Here is a 21,592-nt window from a genome sequence, read left to right as displayed (position 1 = left end):
TAGTCACCATTTTGTAGAAGAAGCATATTAGTTAGAGACAAAATGGAGAGTGGGAAGTCTAAGAGTTTATTGGACTATACATCATGAAGTGTGGGGAATGGAAGAAGAGAAAAAAGGAATGAAGCGCCCTCTGATGGCGAGAGAAGAACATAACCTGGACAATAAAAGTCATCTATATCAGTGGTTCCCTCCCAACCCTGTCCTGGGGGACCACCAGCCGTTCGGGTTTTCAATATATCCCTAACGAATATGCATGAGAGAGATTTACATATAATGGAAGTGACAGGTATGCAAATCTCTCTCATGCATATTCATTAGGGATATCTTGAAAATTCGACTGGCTGGTGGTCCCCCAGGACAGGGTTGGGAACCAGTGATCTATATTACTAGTGGCTTTATGAGTAGATTTATTTCTCTCTCTCTCTCTCTCTCTCTCTCTGTTTGTGGCTAGTTTATTGCAGGGATGCTGGATCACAGCTAGACCAGCACAGAGCAAATAAGTATATTCCAAACACAACCAAGTAATTAATGGTGTCATTTGCCTGTTGGGAATTTCTTGGGAGAAGAATCTGATCACAGAGAAGTGAGGCTCAATGGTTGCCAGGGCAGCCATAACTCTGAGTACCCTGACTTTTCATCCATTTGCGCTGGCTCATTATCGTTACTCTACTGTAGCATCTGTAAATGAATTAAGCTATGTGGAAAATCACAGCAGCTATATAAAAAAAGGGAATTTATGGCAGCAGCCCAGAACAGTTGTACACTTGGGATAATATTTTGATCATATTATAACACAGCCTACAGTATCACAGCCCCCGTGGGGGTAGTGGCTTCCTTTTAACTCAATAAGGTTCTATCATACTGCTCAGCTTACGAGTTGTGTGAACATATCACTTCACACACATTTGCTGCTGAACCATTTTAACAAAGACACTGGCACCATTAAGAAGTACACTTACAGCTATATACAGTTTATTAACTTGATATTCAGTTTGGCTTTATAAACAGTGGTGTAAAAGAACCAAAATTAGCAAAAAAGGAAAGGAGCTCCAGTCTTTTCAAAAGAAAAACACCCCACACATTCTCAAGACCACATATCCTAAGAGAAAACAAACAAACAATTAAATCTATCATTCCGAGAAGGAAGGACAATGGGGGTTGGAGAGGAAGCAGCAGACACAATGACAGTGGCACGGCTCGGAAGAAGCACCAGTAAGAGAACAGGCATGTTGCTCACTGCCCATGACTCAATGCTTCAGCCGAGCACATAACTAATGCAAAATGTGTTGCTCTTTTTCAGCAGTTTAGGTTTCATGTTGGCAAACTGAGCAATTTAGAGCTGACAAGACTTGTATTCAGAGTTGCTTGGCTTTGGGGGTTTTTTTTATTATTATTCTTTATAAGCTAAACTGTTCATGCTTTCTACTGTCAGAAAGGTAATTTGCAGGCAATCTATAACACAATTATCATGCTTAATAGTGTGTCAAGGGATTCCTTGATTCTCTCTTCTAATATTGCATCGAGCATCATTGTAATTGTCATTCTGATGGATGTGCTTCAAAAAGGAAATCCTCATTTGCTAAAGTTGTTAACACACATTAATATGATTTACTGCATGTTTAATAACACAAGCCCCCATTATTTTCAGTGGAGCCTATTTACTAACTATGCACTTAACAAGAATTAACACATTTATGTGTATTGATATACATCAAAACATTAACATGGCCTAGTTGATACAAATTTTACCCCCACTTTTATGAAGCCACGTTAGCATTTTTTTTTATTGCCGGCTGTGATGATAAAAGTTCCAACGTTCATATAATTCCTATGAGCATCAGAACTTTTACCACCACAGCTAAAGATAAAAAAAATGCTAACGTGGCTCCATAAAAGGGGGGAGGGGTTAATTTGCTGAAAATTTGGAGGAGGGTTCGCACCCTGGAGAGTGACTCACTGGTGCTTTAATCTGTTTGAAAAGGGGCTTATATGGGGGAGATGTAGAAAGCCGCACAGTACAACCACAGCTCTACCATAAAATACTGCACAAAAAAATACTATGAAAATATAGAATTGCTGTATGTCTGGATGCCAAATTTATTGTTTTCTTCTTTATTATCTTTCAAACCGACGCCTCAGCCCCACCACTCCACCGCATATATTATTTTATATCGCGGGAAGCATATTGTGGTGCTTCATCATTGGCTGTCAAGTATTGAAAAAATTTTTTATAAACTTTAAACTTTTCTTTTTTTATTTTACTTATTTCTGTGAATTCTTAAAGAATAAATATCAAAATGGTTTAAATTTACTTCCCATCATCTTATAAATTTTACAAGTAAATGGTACTTATCCTCAGCCAAAGACCCAGGGAGCCAGACCCGACATGTTTCACACGTAAGTGTTTTTTCAAGGGTCTCCCTGAAAAATGAACAGAAGGGTTGTTACATTTGGTTATGTCCCGCCCTTCATAAACATATATTTAGCAACGTTTTTTACAAGATGTTTCAAAATGTGTGCTTACCAGGGGTGCCGCTGTCATCCGACTCATATCATTTGTGAGAAAAAGATGGCGGCGGCGTCCTCTGGTCCCGATTTAAATACTCCCTTTAAACAGAGAAAACTCCACCCCCTACAGTTGATTGGACCTAGCTTGAGTTACAATGATCCCCACTCAATCTCACTGTTGAGCCCGCGCGTTTCAACAGTGTCCAACGTGAAAATAAATCTTTGTTCATGTTCATTCAATTTAACAGAATCTCCCCCTCCAGCCCACCCTGTCACTTTTTTTATGACACGCCATCTGAAATCATTGATAGTGTGCTTGAACTTTACCCAATGCTCCACCAACGGTGCATGCATGACTTCATTAAGAACACGAGATTTGTGTTAGGTCAACCTTGTTTTTATTCTTCTATTTGTACGCCCCACATATATGAGGTCACAAGGACACACAATGGAGTAAATAACCCCCTCCGAATTACAATCTGTATTCTGCTCAGATCTCAAAGTGATAGATCTCCCCGGGACCTCACAAGAGACCCCTTGGATGGCAGAGGGACACCATTGGCATCGACCGCATATACCATGGACACCCACCTCCCTCTCTTCAGGACGGACTCCATATTTTTGGAAATTACATCGTTGTCCTAACGTAATCCCTCGTGTGTACGCTATCCTGGGAAAAATTTCTAGGGATTTGTGGGATTGTACTAGAAACCAGTACTTCCTAAACATATCCACTACTGCTTTTACTGCTCCTGAATATGGAAGAACACAAGTAAGGTTTTCATTCACTTCTTGTTCACCATTGGGCTCCTGTAACAATAGATCTCTTTGGGCAAATTTAGCCCTATATAAAGCCTGTTTTATAGATCTCTCCGGGTAGCCCCTGTCACGGAGGCGATCCCTCAATTTGACAGCTTGTGTTTTGTATTCTTCTAACGTGGAGCAGATCCTGCGCAACCGCAGGAATTGGCCTATGGGCAAGTTAAAACGAAGCTTAAATGGATGAAAACTAGTAAAATGAAGTATGGTGTTACGAGTAACTGGTTTTCTATATAGAGATGTTGTAATATTTCCACCGTTGACTTGAAGAGTAATGTCCAAAAAATCTATTGAGGTCTGATGGCACGTCATTGTAAATTTAATGTTTACATCCACTGAGTTCAAAAATTGAATAAAGATTTCCAAATTCTCTTTAGTGTTATGCCAAATAAAAAAGATGTCATCTAAAAATCTACCCCAGAAACAGATGTAAACGTTCCATGGGGATGGGTACACCCAGGTTTCTTCAAATCGTGCCATATACAAGGCAGCCACTGAGGGGGCCAGCATGGCACCCATCGCCACCCCCTGAATCTGTTGGTAAAACTGATGGTGATATTGGAAATAATTATGTTTAATAACCCAAGTGGCCAAATGCATCAAAAATGCAGTGGAAATGCGGTGAGTACTCCTACTTTGGAGAGATTCTTTGATGACTATCAAAGCCTCATCTTGAGGGATCTGTGTGTATAGCGAAACCACATCCAAAGTCACCAGCCATTTATCTGACATGTTCAGTTGTAGCGCATCAATATTCATCAAGAAATGGGAAGAATCCCTAATATAAGATTTTATTTTCGGGACCTCGTCTCTAAGGAAGAAGTCCACGACCTTTGATAAGGGTTCTAGTATAGAGGACCGAGTGTTGACTATAGGTCTCCCCGGGGGACTTCTAAGGGTCTTGTGTATTTTTGGAACGAATGAAATGCTGGGAATCCTAGGATTTTTTTCAAACAAAAAATGATATTCCTTCTTCGTAATTTCGCCTCGTTCATAATGTGAGTTCAAAAGGTTTAATATCTCTGTACCCAGAGCCGTAGTAGGATCACCCTCTAAGAGCTTATATGCCTGCGTATCCGCCAACTGACGCCTGGCTTCAATGTCATATTCACTCCTATTCAGGATAACCATGGCCCCACCTTTATCTGCCTTGGTGATAATTATATCATTGTTTGACAATAGTTCTTGAAAGCCCGATGTCTGAGCTTTAGTGGTATTATGGGGGCCCATGTTATGCCAGTTCTTTTGGAGCTCCTTAAGGTCTGCGATAATCAGTTCTTGAAAAGTAAAAATAAGGGGATCCATCGGGCCCGGGGGAACCCAATGTGACTTAGATCTACAAATTGGAATAGAGCATTCCTGCTTTGGAGTTTGACTAGGTTCGCCATCCTCCTCCAGCAATTGAGACTCCTCTACAGAGCTGTCTTGGAAGAAAACCCTGCATTGCATCTTCCTAACAAAAGCATGCAATGCAGCATGTAACTTGAAGAAGTCCGGAGGGTGGGACATAACAAATCCCAAGCCTTTTTCCAAAATTTCTTTTTGCGCAATAGTAAGATTTAAAGAGGACAAATTTATCACTGACGAGATGTTATCGTCCGAGTTTTCCCTCTCGTGCGTTGCTGCCGGGTCCGACCCCTTCCTCGAGCTTCCGTGCTGGTAGAATCCCCTGGCTTTTCGGTAGTGACTTCAGTGGAGCCATCCGTGGAAACGTCTGATTCACCTGAGGTGCTATCAAATGTCACTTTTTTCTTTTGTGAAGTTATAGAAGTTTTCTTTTGCCAGGTATATACCCTATCTTGCGCATAGTCTCTCTGGTCCCTCTTTAGTTTTTTAATTTTATTAATCTTGATCTCATCTCTAAAGGTCTTCATAGATGTCTTCAATTCATTCAGTTTCCGATCAAACTCAACTGTATCCACTCCTAGGCATAGTTCCCCTTCAATGTTGTTTGCTTTTACACACAGTTCCTTTTCAGTACTTTCTGTGGTCTCCACCAAAAGGATCATAAGGTCTCTGGAACATTTATTTAATATAGCTGTCCAACGTTCTGTGAAAGTCTTATCAGTTGAAATCATCTTAGGTTCTTTCAAAATGCGAAGACCCCTAGGGATCATCGCGCTCTTTAAATACTGAACCAGTGTGCTACAATGTAGCTCTGCTCTCACAGCCCTTTTCATTATATTTTCTAACTCAAGCCAGGAAGATTCTGCAGGGGGCAGTTCTTCATCATCTAAAAGAGCTGGTCTAGAAAGCACTTTCTTTAGTTGTTCCTCCGTGTACCCTTCAAATTGTATCTCTTCAGTTGCCATGCTTATATTCACTTCAAGCAAGTAAAATATGGCAAATTTATAAATGAAGTATATCCAGTACAGTCTTGAAAGATTTGAAAATATAGAATTGCTGTATGTCTGGATGCCAAATTTATTGTTTTCTTCTTTATTATCTTTCAAACCGACGCCTCAGCCCCACCACTCCACCGCATATATTATTTTATATCGCGGGAAGCATATTGTGGTGCTTCATCATTGGCTGTCAAGTATTGAAAAAATTTTTTATAAACTTTAAACTTTTCTTTTTTTATTTTACTTATTTCTGTGAATTCTTAAAGAATAAATATCAAAATGGTTTAAATTTACTTCCCATCATCTTATAAATTTTACAAGTAAATGGTACTTATCCTCAGCCAAAGACCCAGGGAGCCAGACCCGACATGTTTCACACGTAAGTGTTTTTTCAAGGGTCTCCCTGAAAAATGAACAGAAGGGTTGTTACATTTGGTTATGTCCCGCCCTTCATAAACATATATTTAGCAACGTTTTTTACAAGATGTTTCAAAATGTGTGCTTACCAGGGGTGCCGCTGTCATCCGACTCATATCATTTGTGAGAAAAAGATGGCGGCGGCGTCCTCTGGTCCCGATTTAAATACTCCCTTTAAACAGAGAAAACTCCACCCCCTACAGTTGATTGGACCTAGCTTGAGTTACAATGATCCCCACTCAATCTCACTGTTGAGCCCGCGCGTTTCAACAGTGTCCAACGTGAAAATAAATCTTTGTTCATGTTCATTCAATTTAACAGAATCTCCCCCTCCAGCCCACCCTGTCACTTTTTTTATGACACGCCATCTGAAATCATTGATAGTGTGCTTGAACTTTACCCAATGCTCCACCAACGGTGCATGCATGACTTCATTAAGAACACGAGATTTGTGTTCGGTCAACCTTGTTTTTATTCTTCTATTTGTACGCCCCACATATATGAGGTCACAAGGACACACAATGGAGTAAATAACCCCCTCCGAATTACAATCTGTATTCTGCTCAGATCTCAAAGTGATAGATCTCCCCGGGACCTCACAAGAGACCCCTTGGATGGCAGAGGGACACCATTGGCATCGACCGCATATACCGTGGACACCCACCTCCCTCTCTTCAGGACGGACTCCATATTTTTGGAAATTACATCGTTGTCCTAACGTAATCCCTCGTGTGTACGCTATCCTGGGAAAAATTTCTAGGGATTTGTGGGATTGTACTAGAAACCAGTACTTCCTAAACATATCCACTACTGCTTTTACTGCTCCTGAATATGGAAGAACACAAGTAAGGTTTTCATTCACTTCTTGTTCACCATTGGGCTCCTGTAACAATAGATCTCTTTGGGCAAATTTAGCCCTATATAAAGCCTGTTTTATAGATCTCTCCGGGTAGCCCCTGTCACGGAGGCGATCCCTCAATTTGACAGCTTGTGTTTTGTATTCTTCTAACGTGGAGCAGATCCTGCGCAACCGCAGGAATTGGCCTATGGGCAAGTTAAAACGAAGCTTAAATGGATGAAAACTAGTAAAATGAAGTATGGTGTTACGAGTAACTGGTTTTCTATATAGAGATGTTGTAATATTTCCACCGTTGACTTGAAGAGTAATGTCCAAAAAATCTATTGAGGTCTGATGGCACGTCATTGTAAATTTAATGTTTACATCCACTGAGTTCAAAAATTGAATAAAGATTTCCAAATTCTCTTTAGTGTTATGCCAAATAAAAAAGATGTCATCTAAAAATCTACCCCAGAAACAGATGTAAACGTTCCATGGGGATGGGTACACCCAGGTTTCTTCAAATCGTGCCATATACAAGGCAGCCACTGAGGGTGCCAGCGTGGCACCCATCGCCACCCCCTGAATCTGTTGGTAAAACTGATGGTGATATTGGAAATAATTATGTTTCTGGGGTAGATTTTTAGATGACATCTTTTTTATTTGGCATAACACTAAAGAGAATTTGGAAATCTTTATTCAATTTTTGAACTCAGTGGATGTAAACATTAAATTTACAATGACGTGCCATCAGACCTCAATAGATTTTTTGGACATTACTCTTCAAGTCAACGGTGGAAATATTACAACATCTCTATATAGAAAACCAGTTACTCGTAACACCATACTTCATTTTACTAGTTTTCATCCATTTAAGCTTCGTTTTAACTTGCCCATAGGCCAATTCCTGCGGTTGCGCAGGATCTGCTCCACGTTAGAAGAATACAAAACACAAGCTGTCAAATTGAGGGATCGCCTCCGTGACAGGGGCTACCCGGAGAGATCTATAAAACAGGCTTTATATAGGGCTAAATTTGCCCAAAGAGATCTATTGTTACAGGAGCCCAATGGTGAACAAGAAGTGAATGAAAACCTTACTTGTGTTCTTCCATATTCAGGAGCAGTAAAAGCAGTAGTGGATATGTTTAGGAAGTACTGGTTTCTAGTACAATCCCACAAATCCCTAGAAATTTTTCCCAGGATAGCGTACACACGAGGGATTACGTTAGGACAATGATGTAATTTCCAAAAATATGGAGTCCGTCCTGAAGAGAGGGAGGTGGGTGTCCACGGTATATGCGGTCGATGCCAATGGTGTCCCTCTGCCATCCAAGGGGTCTCTTGTGAGGTCCCGGGGAGATCTATCACTTTGAGATCTGAGCAGAATACAGATTGTAATTCGGAGGGGGTTATTTACTCCATTGTGTGTCCTTGTGACCTCATATATGTGGGGCGTACAAATAGAAGAATAAAAACAAGGTTGACCGAACACAAATCTCGTGTTCTTAATGAAGTCATGCATGCACCGTTGGTGGAGCATTGGGTAAAGTTCAAGCACACTATCAATGATTTCAGATGGCGTGTCATAAAAAAAGTGACAGGGTGGGCTGGAGGGGGAGATTCTGTTAAATTGAATGAACATGAACAAAGATTTATTTTCACGTTGGACACTGTTGAAACGCGCGGGCTCAACAGTGAGATTGAGTGGGGATCATTGTAACTCAAGCTAGGTCCAATCAACTGTAGGGGGTGGAGTTTTCTCTGTTTAAAGGGAGTATTTAAATCGGGACCAGAGGACGCCGCCGCCATCTTTTTCTCACAAATGATATGAGTCGGATGACAGCGGCACCCCTGGTAAGCACACATTTTGAAACATCTTGTAAAAAACGTTGCTAAATATATGTTTATGAAGGGCGGGACATAACCAAATGTAACAACCCTTCTGTTCATTTTTCAGGGAGACCCTTGAAAAAACACTTACGTGTGAAACATGTCGGGTCTGGCTCCCTGGGTCTTTGGCTGAGGATAAGTACCATTTACTTGTAAAATTTATAAGATGATGGGAAGTAAATTTAAACCATTTTGATATTTATTCTTTAAGAATTCACAGAAATAAGTAAAATAAAAAAAGAAAAGTTTAAAGTTTATAAAAAATTTTTTCAATACTTGACAGCCAATGATGAAGCACCACAATATGCTTCCCGCGATATAAAATAATATATGCGGTGGAGTGGTGGGGCTGAGGCGTCGGTTTGAAAGATAATAAAGAAGAAAACAATAAATTTGGCATCCAGACATACAGCAATTCTATATTTTCAAATCTTTCAAGACTGTACTGGATATACTTCATTTATAAATTTGCCATATTTTACTTGCAAAAAAATACTATGGCATGCTATAATGAGCACTCAAATTACAGCTGCATTAAAATTGCAATATGAATGCACAGTTCATTGATTAATGTTACTGTTCCTGTCAGTGCCTAAGCAATGATTGGCTCAGACAGTAAGGGTTACATTTTTTTTAAAAACCTGTCATCTTCCTCTCAACCTCCTTTTCTACAATTAAAAGATTTCCCTAAGTCTATTAGCTCTTCCCCTCCAAATATACCCCCCCCACACACACACACACACACTTATATTTCCCTGGTAGTTTAGTGGCCCATTCCCTTTCCCTTCCCGGACCCAAACCCCTTTCCTCCAATAAAAAATTAAATTCCCTTATATGGCAGACAGACCCCGCCCAGTCTATCCCTAGGATGCACTGGGCGAGTCAAAGCACTTCCATTTTCAAGTTGGCAGCATTAGATTCTGGAGTGAGTGGATATTGCTCCTGGCTCTCATGTGAGGAATACTGGGTGGCCTAGGGGTGGTGGGGTTGGAGGAGGGTTCAGAGATGGGAAGTTGCCACTACACACCAGAGATTTAAATTTTTTTAAATTGGCGGAAAGGGGTTTGAGTCCTGTGGTAAGGTAAGGATGGGCCACTAGACTGGGGAAATGTAAGTATATGTGGGCATATCCCTTTGCCGAAACTCGGCTCTTTGTTGGGATGAAACGTTTTTAAAGAATAAATTGTTACCTTATGGTTATTAGGACATCTCTTGCCTTTCTCTTGTTGTTTGGTTACCATAGTAAGGCAAGTTTTTCTCTTTGCTTGCTCGGTTCACATCGGAAGTAGAAATTTTGTCAAATTGGTCCAAAATTCTATCAGGTGGAATTCCAAAACCCAATTATGCCAGTATTACCATATTTATTTGAATATAAACCAATCCAAATATACCCTGAGGTGACCTTTTCCCCCCAAAAAGGAGGAAAAAAGGTTGACTCGAATATAAACCGAGATTAGAAATCTGAGTGATCCTGATCAGAAAGCCTATAAAGATTAGACATCCTTGCCATAAGTATTAAAACAATATTTTTAACTTTAAATATATGTATTAGTCCAAAAGCAATGCAAATTTAAAGGCACAGAAAGCAGCACTGTGTTGAAAATCATTGAGCAACAGTTTCTACTACTAATACTACTAGCAAAATAGCTGGTCCTGAAGTATAGTAAATTTTGTGGGTCTGTACCATTTTCTAAAGTTTGTAAATGTCCCTCTGACTCTTGCCCCTACCATCCAACATTGCCATATTTCTCTCTGCCCTTCCTCTCTGCATTATGCAGTAACATGACTTAGAAGTTTTCTCTTGAAAAATGTGAAGCTGCCACCATGTGCCACTTTTGAGATGTTTTTAGTCTTTTGAAAATGAGTGCCATTGTACAGGGTGCCCACAAATACACTCCTTGATTTTAAATGGTTGCAAAATCAAAACTTATTGGATTATGTTTATAAATAAGATGACGGCAAATGTAAGTCCCCCAAAAGCACAGTTAGCAAGATCTTATACAATCGCTTGCACTTTCACCCTTATAAACTGCAATCGGAGTAGAAGTTACAACCTTCAGACAACGCAACGCAACAAAATGACCAGATGTTCCTCAAGTGGCCCCTGAGATCACTGGCCATTACTGTTTGTGACTTTTTCCTTTGGGAGTACGTACCTCCACTACATGCAACTATGGATGATCTGCAGGAACACATCGCTGAAGCTATAAACGCGATCACGCCAAATATACTTCAGAGAGTCTGGTCCGAGCTCGATTATCGCATCGATGTTTGCCGAGTAACAAGAGGGGTGCACATCGAATGTATGATACCATTTGAAACTTTGGGGTCCTTTTGCTAAGGCACGCTAGCTGTTTTAGCGTGCGCTAAATAGCGTGTGCCAAACGCTAATGCGTCCATTATATTCTATGGACATGTTAGCGTTGAGCGCGCGCTAAAACGGCTAGCACGCCTTAGTAAAAGAGGGGGTTTATAAGTTGATGAAACTGTAGCTTCAAAGGTGAAATAATATTCCAATAAATTTTGGTTTTGTACCCATTTAAAATCAAGGAGTGTTTTTGTGGACACCCTGTATATAAAAATAAACATTTACGTAAACATGATGACTATAATATTTTTTTGAAACTAATATTTAATATGAATATTGACCTACAATTACTACACAAAATACAATCATCTTGCTCCTTTTGTGTCATACTATTGGAAGCCATGTAGAGAGATTAATGAAATCTTCATTTTTCCATTATTTAATTGAATCTTTTTACTATAATTAGGGTCAAAATACTTTCAAAAAGATTATAAAATTCATCAGAGAAGCAATCTGGTTCAACTGCTTTGCTTCATTTGAGGTTCTGCATTTCCTGAGCAGCCTCATCCGTGGTCAAGCACTGATTATTGTGCTCTTGCATAGCTTTATCCACGTCAGAGTAACATAGTAACATAGATGACAGCAGATAAAAACCCAAATGGTCCATCTAGTCTGCCCAACTTGATTCAATCTAAAAATTTGTTGGTTTTTTTTCTTCTTAGCTATTTCTGGGCAAGATTCCAAAGCTCTGCCCAATACTGTTCTTAGATTCCAACTTCTGAAGTCTCTGTCAAAGCACACTCCAGTCCTTCTACACCCTCCCAGCCATTGAAGCCCTCCCCAGCCCATCCTCCACCAAACGGCCATATACAGACACAGACCATGCAAGTCTACCCATTACTGGCCTTAGTTCTTCAATATTTACTATTCTTTTCTGATTCTAGATCCTCTGTGTTTATCCCACACTTTTTTGAACTCTGTCACCATTTTCATCTCCACCACCTCTCTCGGGAGCGCATTCCAGGCATCCACCACCCTCTCCGTAAAGAAAAATGTTCTTACATTGCTCTTGAGTCTACCACCCCTTAACCTCAAATTATGTCCTCTGGTTTTACCATTTTCCTTTCTCTGTAAAAGATTTTGTTCTACGTTATTACAGGTATGAGATAATGAATGCGGAACAGGTGGGAAACAATAAAAAGTTTAAAGAAATATGGGGTCCATTGGAAACATATGTTAATTGAAGATTGATTAATTGGTAAGATCCTTAATGCTCGGTATTTCTTAATTTTCCACACGCATCCAGATAGGGAGGGATGGTAAGGGAAGGGGGGAGGGTATTTTATTTTAATATTAGTGCAAGTACAAGTGCTGTTAATCATTTATATCTGTATGCCTATTTGTTTGCACATTTTGGTAAGTCTTGAAAATTAATAAAGAATTAAAATAAAACAAAAAACCTTTCAAGTACTTGAATGTCTTAATCATATCTCCCCTGTCTCTCCTTTCCTCCAAGGTATACATATTCAGGGCTTCCAGTCTCTCCTCATACGTCTTTTGGCGCAAACCTCCTATCATTTTCGTCGCCCTCCTCTGGACCGCTTCAAGCCTTTTTGTGTCCTTCGCCAGATAGTCTCCAAAACTGAACACAATACTCCAAGTGGGGTCTCACCAATGACCTGTACAGAGGCATCAACACTTTCATTCTTCTACTGGTTACACCTCTCTATATACAGCCCATCATTCTTCTGGCAGCAGCCACCACCTTGTCACACTTTTTCACCTTTAGATCTTCGGACACTATCACTCCAAGGTCCCTTTCCCCATCCGTGCATATCGGGCTCTCACCTCCCAGCATATATGGCTCCTGATTACCGTATTAATCCTCAAATGCATTACTCTGCATTTCTTTGCAATGAATTTTAGTTGCCAGATATTAGACCATTCCTCTAACTTTTGTAGATCGTTTTTCATGTTTTCCATGTGGGTCTGTACCATTTTCTAAAGTGTATAAATGCCTCTCTACCTCTAACCCCTACCATCCAGCATTGCTTTGTCTCTCTCTGTCCTTCCTCTCTGCATCATGCAGTATCACCCTGTGTCTCCCCTCCCCCACACCGCAATTTATCTCTGTCCCCCTCCTGCATTATGCAGCATATCTAAGGTGACCATACGTCCCGTTTTGAAGGGACTGTCCCCTTTTTAGATCCCCTGTCCCGTTGTCCCCATGCATCCCGAAGCTGTGGGTTGGGACAACGGGGCAGGCGATCGCTTCCCCTCCCTCCAGCTCCGAAGCTGAAACCTGCCTACCACTGTTTCAAACACACACACCCCGGTCTGCCGCCGCTGCCACCCACTGCCTACCGCAACTAAAGTGAAGGAACGTTCAGGCGCCAGCCTACAAACCTTCCCGATGTTAATTCTAATAATAATAATAATAACTTTATTTTTCTATACCGCCATAGTCGGGCGACTTCTAGGCGGTTAACATGATAAGAAGGCTGGACATTCAGCGAATTACAAGAGGTCTTAATGCAATACAATAATTCTGCATACAATACAATACAATGGGTCTGAATACAGTACAGTACAATACAATACAACTAGTGTTTAAGCCCGTTAGATTAACGGGTGCTAGATGTCTCCTGCTTTTGAACTTGGGCAGGGGCAGAGGCAGAGCCGGGGTGGGAGGGAGTGACGGTGGGAGAGCAATTTCAAAGCCTCAGCAGCGGCGGCTCCTTGACCAATCCGCGCTTACAACGTCCCCACACTTGCGGTCTGGCTGGCTCCCCCACCAAAGCCCTTTGCAGCGGCAGCCCCTCCCGCATCCGTCCCCACGTCCCAAGCCTCTCCGAAGACCGGCTCCCACGAAAATGGTACCCCTCTGTCCAAAGCCGTGGCAGCAGCCTCCCTCAAGACACATTTCAAATCTGACATATTGTAATCACAAAACAGAAAATAAAATTATTTTTCATACCTTTTGTTGTCTGGTCATTATTCATATCATGTAGGGGTCCCAGGCTATGGTTGGCTTTTGATAACTCGCTTGCCAGGGCCCCTTCTTTCTTCTTCCCTCCCTCCATCCCGGCAGCTGAAGACAGGCACCTCCCCCCAGTGGTCTGAGACAGGAGGGAGCAGTTAGGAGAGGGTCTGAGGGCAAAGAGGGGCTCAACAGCGCACAACTACCTTTCCTTCCCTCCCTCCATCAAGTGCAGTGCAGCTCCACCAATGTTAAAAGGAGCCGCGTCGAAATCGGAGGCCTGCCACTGCCGTAGCACATTCCCCTCTGCCTTGGTCCCGCTCCTTCTCTGACATATGGGACCGCGGCAAAGAGAACGTGTTACGGTGGCGGCAGGGCTCCAATTTCAAAGCAGCTCCTTTTAACATAGGCGGAGTTGAACTGAAGGGAAGGAACGGTGGGGCCGGGTGAGGAAGGCCGCCTGCTAGATAGGGGGACAACAATGGCGCTTATGCTCAAGCCCCCGCCGCAGCTCCTCTCTCGATCCTGGTGCGGTTCGAGAGAGGAGTCGTGGCGGCGGCTTGAACATAAGCGCGATTGTTGTCCCCCTACCTAGCCGCGAAGCTGCGGCGGGGTTTCCATGGCAACCCGATCGCGGATCTCAGTGTAGGGCCGGGTCTGGCGGCGCCGTGTAGGGCGGAGGCGGGACCTCAGCACTGCACCGCCGGCCGGCTCACGCCGCCGGCCCCCAGGAGCTCGAGGCCGGTTGCGGACATGCCTGGCGTGGCATAGTGCAGGAGGAGTGATCGGTGGCGCGAGGTAGAGAGCAGGTGATGACAGTGATTGGTGGCGCAAAGTGTAGAGCAGGTGATGACGTAAAACGCGCGCATGCGCACTAAAAAAAACGGGACAGCTCAGGGAACACGTTTTTTTTAGTGCGCATGCGCGGCCTAGCATTTTATTATATTAGATGAGTCTAAATACAATACAATACAATGAGTCTAAGTACAATACCATACAATGAGTCTAACACTGCCTGGCTGTCCCGGAATTTCCTCTCTGACGTCAGAATTGACGTCGGGAAGAAGGTTTGTGGGCCGGCGCCTGGACCTTCCTTCATTTTAGTTGCGGCGGTTGGCAGTCAGCAGTGGCAGTGGACCGGGGGGGGAGGTGTTTGAAGCGGCGGTATGTAGCAACAGCGGAGGCTGGTTTGGGGATGGGCAGGCTTTGGGGCTGGAGGGAGGAAGGCAGGCTGGCTTTAGTGCGGCAGGGAGGGAAGGAGGGAGGCTGCTCAGCCTAGCTTCGGGGGAGGTGGAACAAAGGCTGAATGATAATTAGCATTTTCTCTGCGTATAGTGTGCTATCTGTTTTTTAAAAAAATTTTATGATTACCATTATGAATTAATAAGATGTTATGTGTACATGACAAATGAATGGAAGAAAATGGGGGTGGGGCTAGGGCAGGATTGGGGGGGGCGGAACTGACAATAGATGTCCTGTTTTGATGAAAAAAATAAATGGTCACGTTAAGCATATCCCCGTCTCTCCTCTCCCCACACCTCTGTTTCTCTCTGTCCTTCCTCTCTGCATCATGCAGTATCACCCTGTCTCTCCCCTCTCCCACACCTCTGTTTCTCCCCCGTTTCTCCCTGTCTCCCCCTACATCATGCAGTGTCTCTCTCTCTCTCCTCCCCTCCCCAATGAGCATTCACACACACACACACCTTCCGACATTGATCCTTACTGTTCTGGCACTCAAAGAAGCTGACTCCAATACTCTGTTCTGGGCCTGTGCGGAACTTTGAGCATCTGCACATGCTCAAGGCCTGCCAGCTCCCACCCTCTCCGGGATTCTCAAAGAGTGGGAGCTGGCAGGCTGAAGGCCCCACATTGGCCCAGCCCAGAGTATTGGTGTCAGCTTCTTTGAGCGCCAGAACGGTAAGGATTAATTCCAAGGCATGAAGTATATTAGCGGCAGTCATCATGGGATGGGGAAACGACGGTTATTGAGTGGAGTGCAGGTGAGCAGTATTGGTTATCAGGAGTGGGAGAGCACAGGAGAGCAGCTTCGGTCATAAGGTGGTGGAAGAGCAGTGCTGATCATCGGTGGGGTGGCACAGTGAAGAGAGCAGTGCTGGTTATTGCACAAGGAAGACAAAAGCGTTGGTCATTTGGGTGGACTCAAATATAAACCGAGACCCCCATTTTTGGGCCCCAAAATCATGGTTAATATTTGAATATATAGGGTATATAAAGAAATATAAAAGTAACGGATCATGGACTTAATATACTACTTTTATGTGGTTTACTTATTTTATGCAGGTACTTTTCTCTATCCCTGATGGGCTCACAATCTGTTTTTGTGCCTGGGGCAATGCAAGATTATGTGACTTGCCCAGGGTTGCAGGGAGGTGCAGATAACCATTAGGCTACTCCTCCAGTCCTAGGTGCTTTAAGAATAGGCTCCAGTTAGATGTCCTCTAGGTACCTAAAATTAGGCTCTTCTTTATAGAACTGCCCTCAACATAACAACATATAATGTTAGGTGCCATCGACTTGTGTTCGAGTCATCAAGTTTTCGTGGCAGAATACAGAAGTAGATTGCCGGGCCTTTCTTCTGCACAGTATAAATTCGATGCTGTTGCCGTTGTCTCATCATACGCAATCATACGCCTCCAACATTGCCCTGCTGCTGCCCAGATGGGTGGTACATCATTGGCCTGACATCTCCACTGAAACCTGTCCTCCATGGGAGACCCTGCTGTCAGTGAAACTTTCAATTGCATAGCTTTCAGCTTTTCAGATGTGCGCAAGTCCCAGTGGTACAATAAGCCCATGTATCAAGACTGGAGACTTCATATAATACATTTGAAAAAAAAAAAATCAAAACCTCATAGAACGGGACAAAAATGTTTTCTTTATTGAAAGACACGACATGTGCCGTGTTTTGGCACAAATGTCTGCATCAGGGTCTATATAGAAAGATAACATTTAAATTGCTAAAATTAAGAAACATGACAAACAATTAAACAAAAATTAAATATATGAAAAATTCTTAAGTATCATCATGCAAAGCGATTATAAAAATAGCTAAAACAAATAAACCATTTTATAAAGCTGTGCTAGCAGCTGCCACACAGCAATGGCACCAAAGCCCATTAATTCCCAATGGATTTTGGTTCGATTGCTGCAGGCCACTGTGGTAATTGACTTTGTAAAAGTCAAATATATACACAGTCAAGCCAAGCATACGAGGGCTGTTCAAATAGTATCAGACCTTAATTTTTCTTGCGTAAACAAATAAAGCTAGGGAGGCGTGGTTTGGTGCACGTATGTAAGCGACTCTAATGCGCATGCTTGAATTTTTTCCCGCCTACAGAAGCTGTCAGCCGTTGGTAGACTGCCGATAAGTGAGAAAGTGTGAGTGCTGTCTGATTTTCATTTTTGATAAAATGACAGAAAAATTTGAACTACACTACTGCATTAAATTTAATGTAAAGCTTGGCAATTCCCAAGTGGAAATGATCCGCAAGATTCAACAGGCCTTCGGGGATGAAGCAATGGGCTCCACACAGATACAGGAGTGGTACAACCACTTCAGAGATGGCCGCACTTCAGTAGAGAGTGAAGCATATTCTGGTAGGCCCTCAACATCCAGAAATGAGATCATCGTTGACCAAGTGAGGACCCTGGTGATGCAGGATCTTTGAATTACGATCAGAGAACTTGCAGATGAGGCGAGCATCAGCATTGGATCCAAAAAATGTTGTGTAAATAGGCACATACATTTGTTTAAGAAATTTTTTTTGAAAAGTTTTAAAAGAGACGACTTACCGGTGCTGACAGAGACTTAAAGGTAAGAGAAATCCAGCAGTAGAGAATGCCAAAATGGATCTTTTGCCAGAGAATAAAAAGACTTCAAATAAACAGATACCTAATAAAAGTGCAAATGGACCATTCTACCAGACATCCCAGTGAGAAATATCAGAATGAACAACTATAAACCAGTAATGATAGACAACATTATTGCATAAGAAGTGGTGCCTAATTATAAAACAAGCTGTCATAAAGCCTGGTTTATAGTTGTTTATTCTGATATTTCTCACTGGGTTGTCTGGTAGCATGGTCCGTCTGCACATTTATTAGGTGTTTGTTTATTTAAATGGACTTTTTATTTTCTAGCATAGGTTCAATTTTGGCATTTTCTACTGTTGGATTTCTCCTGTCAGCACTGGTAAGTTGAATTTTTAAAACTTTTTAAAATATGTATATTTATTAGTTTATATATATTCACACAACATTGTTTTGCTTATAGAACACTGAAAAGTATTTATGTTTGGTTTGCCTTTGAATATATTTGCATTAACAAGTTTTGACCCCTTTTATCAAGCCATGTTAGTATTTTTTTTTTATCACCAATTGCTAAAGTAAAAGCTCTTAAGCTTATAGAATTCGTATGAGCACTGGCAATTTTTCTGCAGCGGCCGACAATAAAAACCCTAATGCAGCTTGATAAAAGGGGTCTTTTGTTTGTCTTAGCTATTTTTGTAATCACTGCGTGATGATGCTTACGAATTTGTTATTTTTTAAATATATTTTGTTTTTGTTTACTTGTTTAACTCATGTTTATTAGTTTTAGCAATTTAAAGACTTCTTTTACACAGCTGTGTGGCAAACATTAATTAATTCCCTATTGATGATTGAGCAATTACAGCAGCAGCAACCACTAGCGTGGCTTTGTATAAGGGGGTGGGATGGTAAATGTCCCATGTTGGGTCTTGGTCTTTCAATAAAGAACTTTTTTGTCCCATTCTATGAAGCCCTTGGTGCTTTTCTTGTTCACTGCTTTGTTATGTATTTTGCTTTCCTCTTTTTGCTGAATTTTATAATACATTTGAACATAATAAATATAATAAAATATATATATCTTTTTTAAAAATAGATTTTAAATATGATTTAGTAAGCTAATGATAGAATCTCTGAGGTGGATCACATATTATACTATTATATTGTTGAGATTAACAGAGGTTGCTATAGGAATTTGATAATTAACCTGCACATTAACTCTACTTTTCAACAGATGTCACTCTGTGCCCTAAACTATTTTCTCTTTTATTTTTCTCTTTTTCAGAATCACAACTGGAAAGAAGTAGCATATCAAGAAAGTTTACTTTGGAGTCATGAATCCAACAGTTCTCAGCTTTACAACTCCATGCACATATGGACAGGAAAACTCCTCATACATTTGGCAAGGGAGTGTACTAGCCAACCACACTGTAGATATCAGCCTGGGTGCCAATCTGCGTAGCATCCTGATCCCTTTAGTGTATCTCATTGTGTGCGTGGTTGGTTTGAGTGGGAACACATTAGTGATCTATGTAGTTCTGCGTTATTCTGTGACAGAGTCGGTCACCAATGTGTATATCCTCAACTTGGCCTTGGCAGATGAGCTGTTTATGCTGGGGCTTCCTTTCCTAGCTGTACAAAATGCCCTTTCCTACTGGCCATTTGGGTCTCTCATGTGCCGACTAGTTATGACAGTGGATGGCATCAATCAGTTCACTAGCATCTTCTGCCTCACTGTGATGAGTGTTGACCGCTATCTTGCTGTGGTACACCCAATAAAGTCTTCAAAATGGCGGAAGCCCCAAGTGGCAAAGATAGTCAATGCTACAGTATGGGTGCTTTCCTTCTTGGTAGTGCTGCCAGTGGTCATATATTCTGATGTACCCAAGGGGAGAAAGACCTGTTATATTGAATGGCCAGAACCATCCTCTGTTTGGAAGGCTAGCTTCATCATTTACACATCCACGCTGGGTTTCTTTGGGCCTCTCCTTGTCATCTGTCTCTGCTATTTGCTCATCATCATTAAATTTAAGTCATCTGGCAAGAAGGTACAAGCCACATCATCCAAACGTAAGAAGTCAGAGCAGAAGGTTACACGTATGGTAGTCATCGTAGTAGTGGTCTTTGTTCTCTGTTGGCTACCATTCTACATCCTGAATATCATCAATGTAGTGCACCCCCTGCCTGAGGAGCCGTCCCTCTTTGGTGTTTATTTTTTTGTTGTTGTCCTTTCCTATGCTAACAGTTGTGCCAACCCTGTCATCTATGGCTTCCTTTCATCTCGATTCAAGCAAGGTTTCCGAAGGGTGTTGCTGCGCTCCTCACGGCGTGTGGAGAATGAAGAGATGACCTATCCACAGCAGGAGGGTAAAGGGCAACGGGGGAATGAGATGACTGAGGTCAGCAAAATTTCCCAGAATGGGAATGGGCAGGAACACCCAATGATAAGTGACGGCAAACAGAAAACACTTCCTGAGGAACTTATGAGTCTGGAAAAGACAAATGTGTTGGGAATCAGTTATTTATGAGAAAAAAAAATGATTCTTTACACAGATCATCTAAACAATTGGACAAGGATGTCAAAGTCTGTTCACCAAGCGATTCTATGGCACATAGACTGTTGGCTTCACATCTGAGATAAACCTTAGAAATATGATCCTGAGATGAGGAAAATCAGCAGCAGATGCTATTGGAAAGGTTAAAAGCAGTTTTGGACATTATTCCTGAAGCAATGTGGGGGTTGAATTCCCTGCACCTCAGAAGAGGGGATTTTAACCTCCGAAGGGTTGAACTTTATCAGAGCGAAGGAGAAAGCTAACATAATGAATGCAGTGTGTTCCCCCTTGTTATTGTCATTGTCACTGAGTACAAGACTTGAATGGATTTTGTGATACAGCATTTGTATCAAGAGATAAAATTATAGTACTGACTGACCAATTGCTATTATTAAAAACTGAGAGGCCGAACCCAAATATTTGCTGGTTCTAACACAGGGTTTAGAGAAACAAATGCTGGGCTTCTTCTAGTGGGTTGAGCAAGGCCATACTGTAGTAACTGGAAGAGTCCCAGTCAGTTATTGCAGCATAGCTGCCTCTGAAAAACAACACAAACATGGAAATTATAAGATGGCAGTCTACTATAAACCCAGAAATAACAGCAAGAACACCCAGGCTGTCTGATACCTTTTTTCAATGTTTGTATCAGTATATTTGTGAACATTTGAAGATATTTTGCTATTACCTTCATGTGTTTTGCTACATATTGCTATAAAAAAAATTTGTAATTAAAAACAATTTTGTAATATCTACATTAAAAAATAATATGGTTTTCAATCATCAGAAAATTGTATATTTATATTGATGGTGTGAGTGTAGGAGTTTACCATGACTAGGAAGAGAGGGCTGTGAATTTCTAAGCTACTTTTTAATGTATTCTTAATTGCTGGTTAATCTCAGGGTTAAGTGAAACACAAAGATCTCGGGTATGGATGCATGAAAACTAAAGTGATTGGAAAATGTTTTTAAAACATTTCTGTTTCAGAAGTTTCCATTGTAACTCTTAGATGCACTGCAGACAAACAGCATAGAAATCCATTCAAAAAATGTGTTTCAAAAATGGAAATTTGGACATTGTAGCAAATAAAATATCCAAATGCCACTCTA

The 21,592-nt window shown here is 41.5% G+C and overlaps 1 protein-coding gene across 4 annotated transcripts; it reads left to right on the top strand.

Moving 5' to 3' along the window:
- The first annotated feature begins 14,857 nt into the window (after positions 1-14,857).
- On the top strand, positions 14,858-21,338 carry SSTR3 (somatostatin receptor 3). 4 transcript variants are annotated; one of them, XM_033934154.1, is made up of 3 exons: positions 15,049-15,172; positions 17,464-17,504; positions 19,216-21,338. In XM_033934154.1, the coding sequence occupies exon 3, from the start codon at positions 19,265-19,267 to the stop codon at positions 20,456-20,458; it is 1,194 nt and encodes a 397-aa protein (XP_033790045.1). In that variant the 5' UTR covers positions 15,049-15,172; positions 17,464-17,504; positions 19,216-19,264; the 3' UTR covers positions 20,459-21,338. The 4 variants fall into 4 exon arrangements, with proteins under 4 accessions (XP_033790047.1, XP_033790045.1, XP_033790046.1 ...); XM_033934156.1 differs by lacking the exons at positions 15,049-15,172; positions 17,464-17,504 and adding an exon at positions 14,858-14,914; XM_033934155.1 differs by lacking the exon at positions 17,464-17,504 and having other exon boundaries at positions 15,051-15,172.
- The last annotated feature ends 254 nt before the right edge of the window (positions 21,339-21,592 follow it).

This window comes from Geotrypetes seraphini, chromosome 2 (assembly GCF_902459505.1).
Source record: "Geotrypetes seraphini chromosome 2, aGeoSer1.1, whole genome shotgun sequence".
NCBI lineage: Eukaryota > Metazoa > Chordata > Amphibia > Gymnophiona > Dermophiidae > Geotrypetes > Geotrypetes seraphini.
The sequence above is the reverse complement of the archived record's forward strand: the minus strand, read 5'-3'. Positions and strand labels throughout refer to the sequence as shown.

Bases quoted from the DNA above. Each gene is read 5' to 3' on its own strand.
- SSTR3 (XM_033934156.1), top strand. From the start codon at position 19,265: ATGAATCCAACAGTTCTCAGCTTTACAACTCCATGCACATATGGACAG.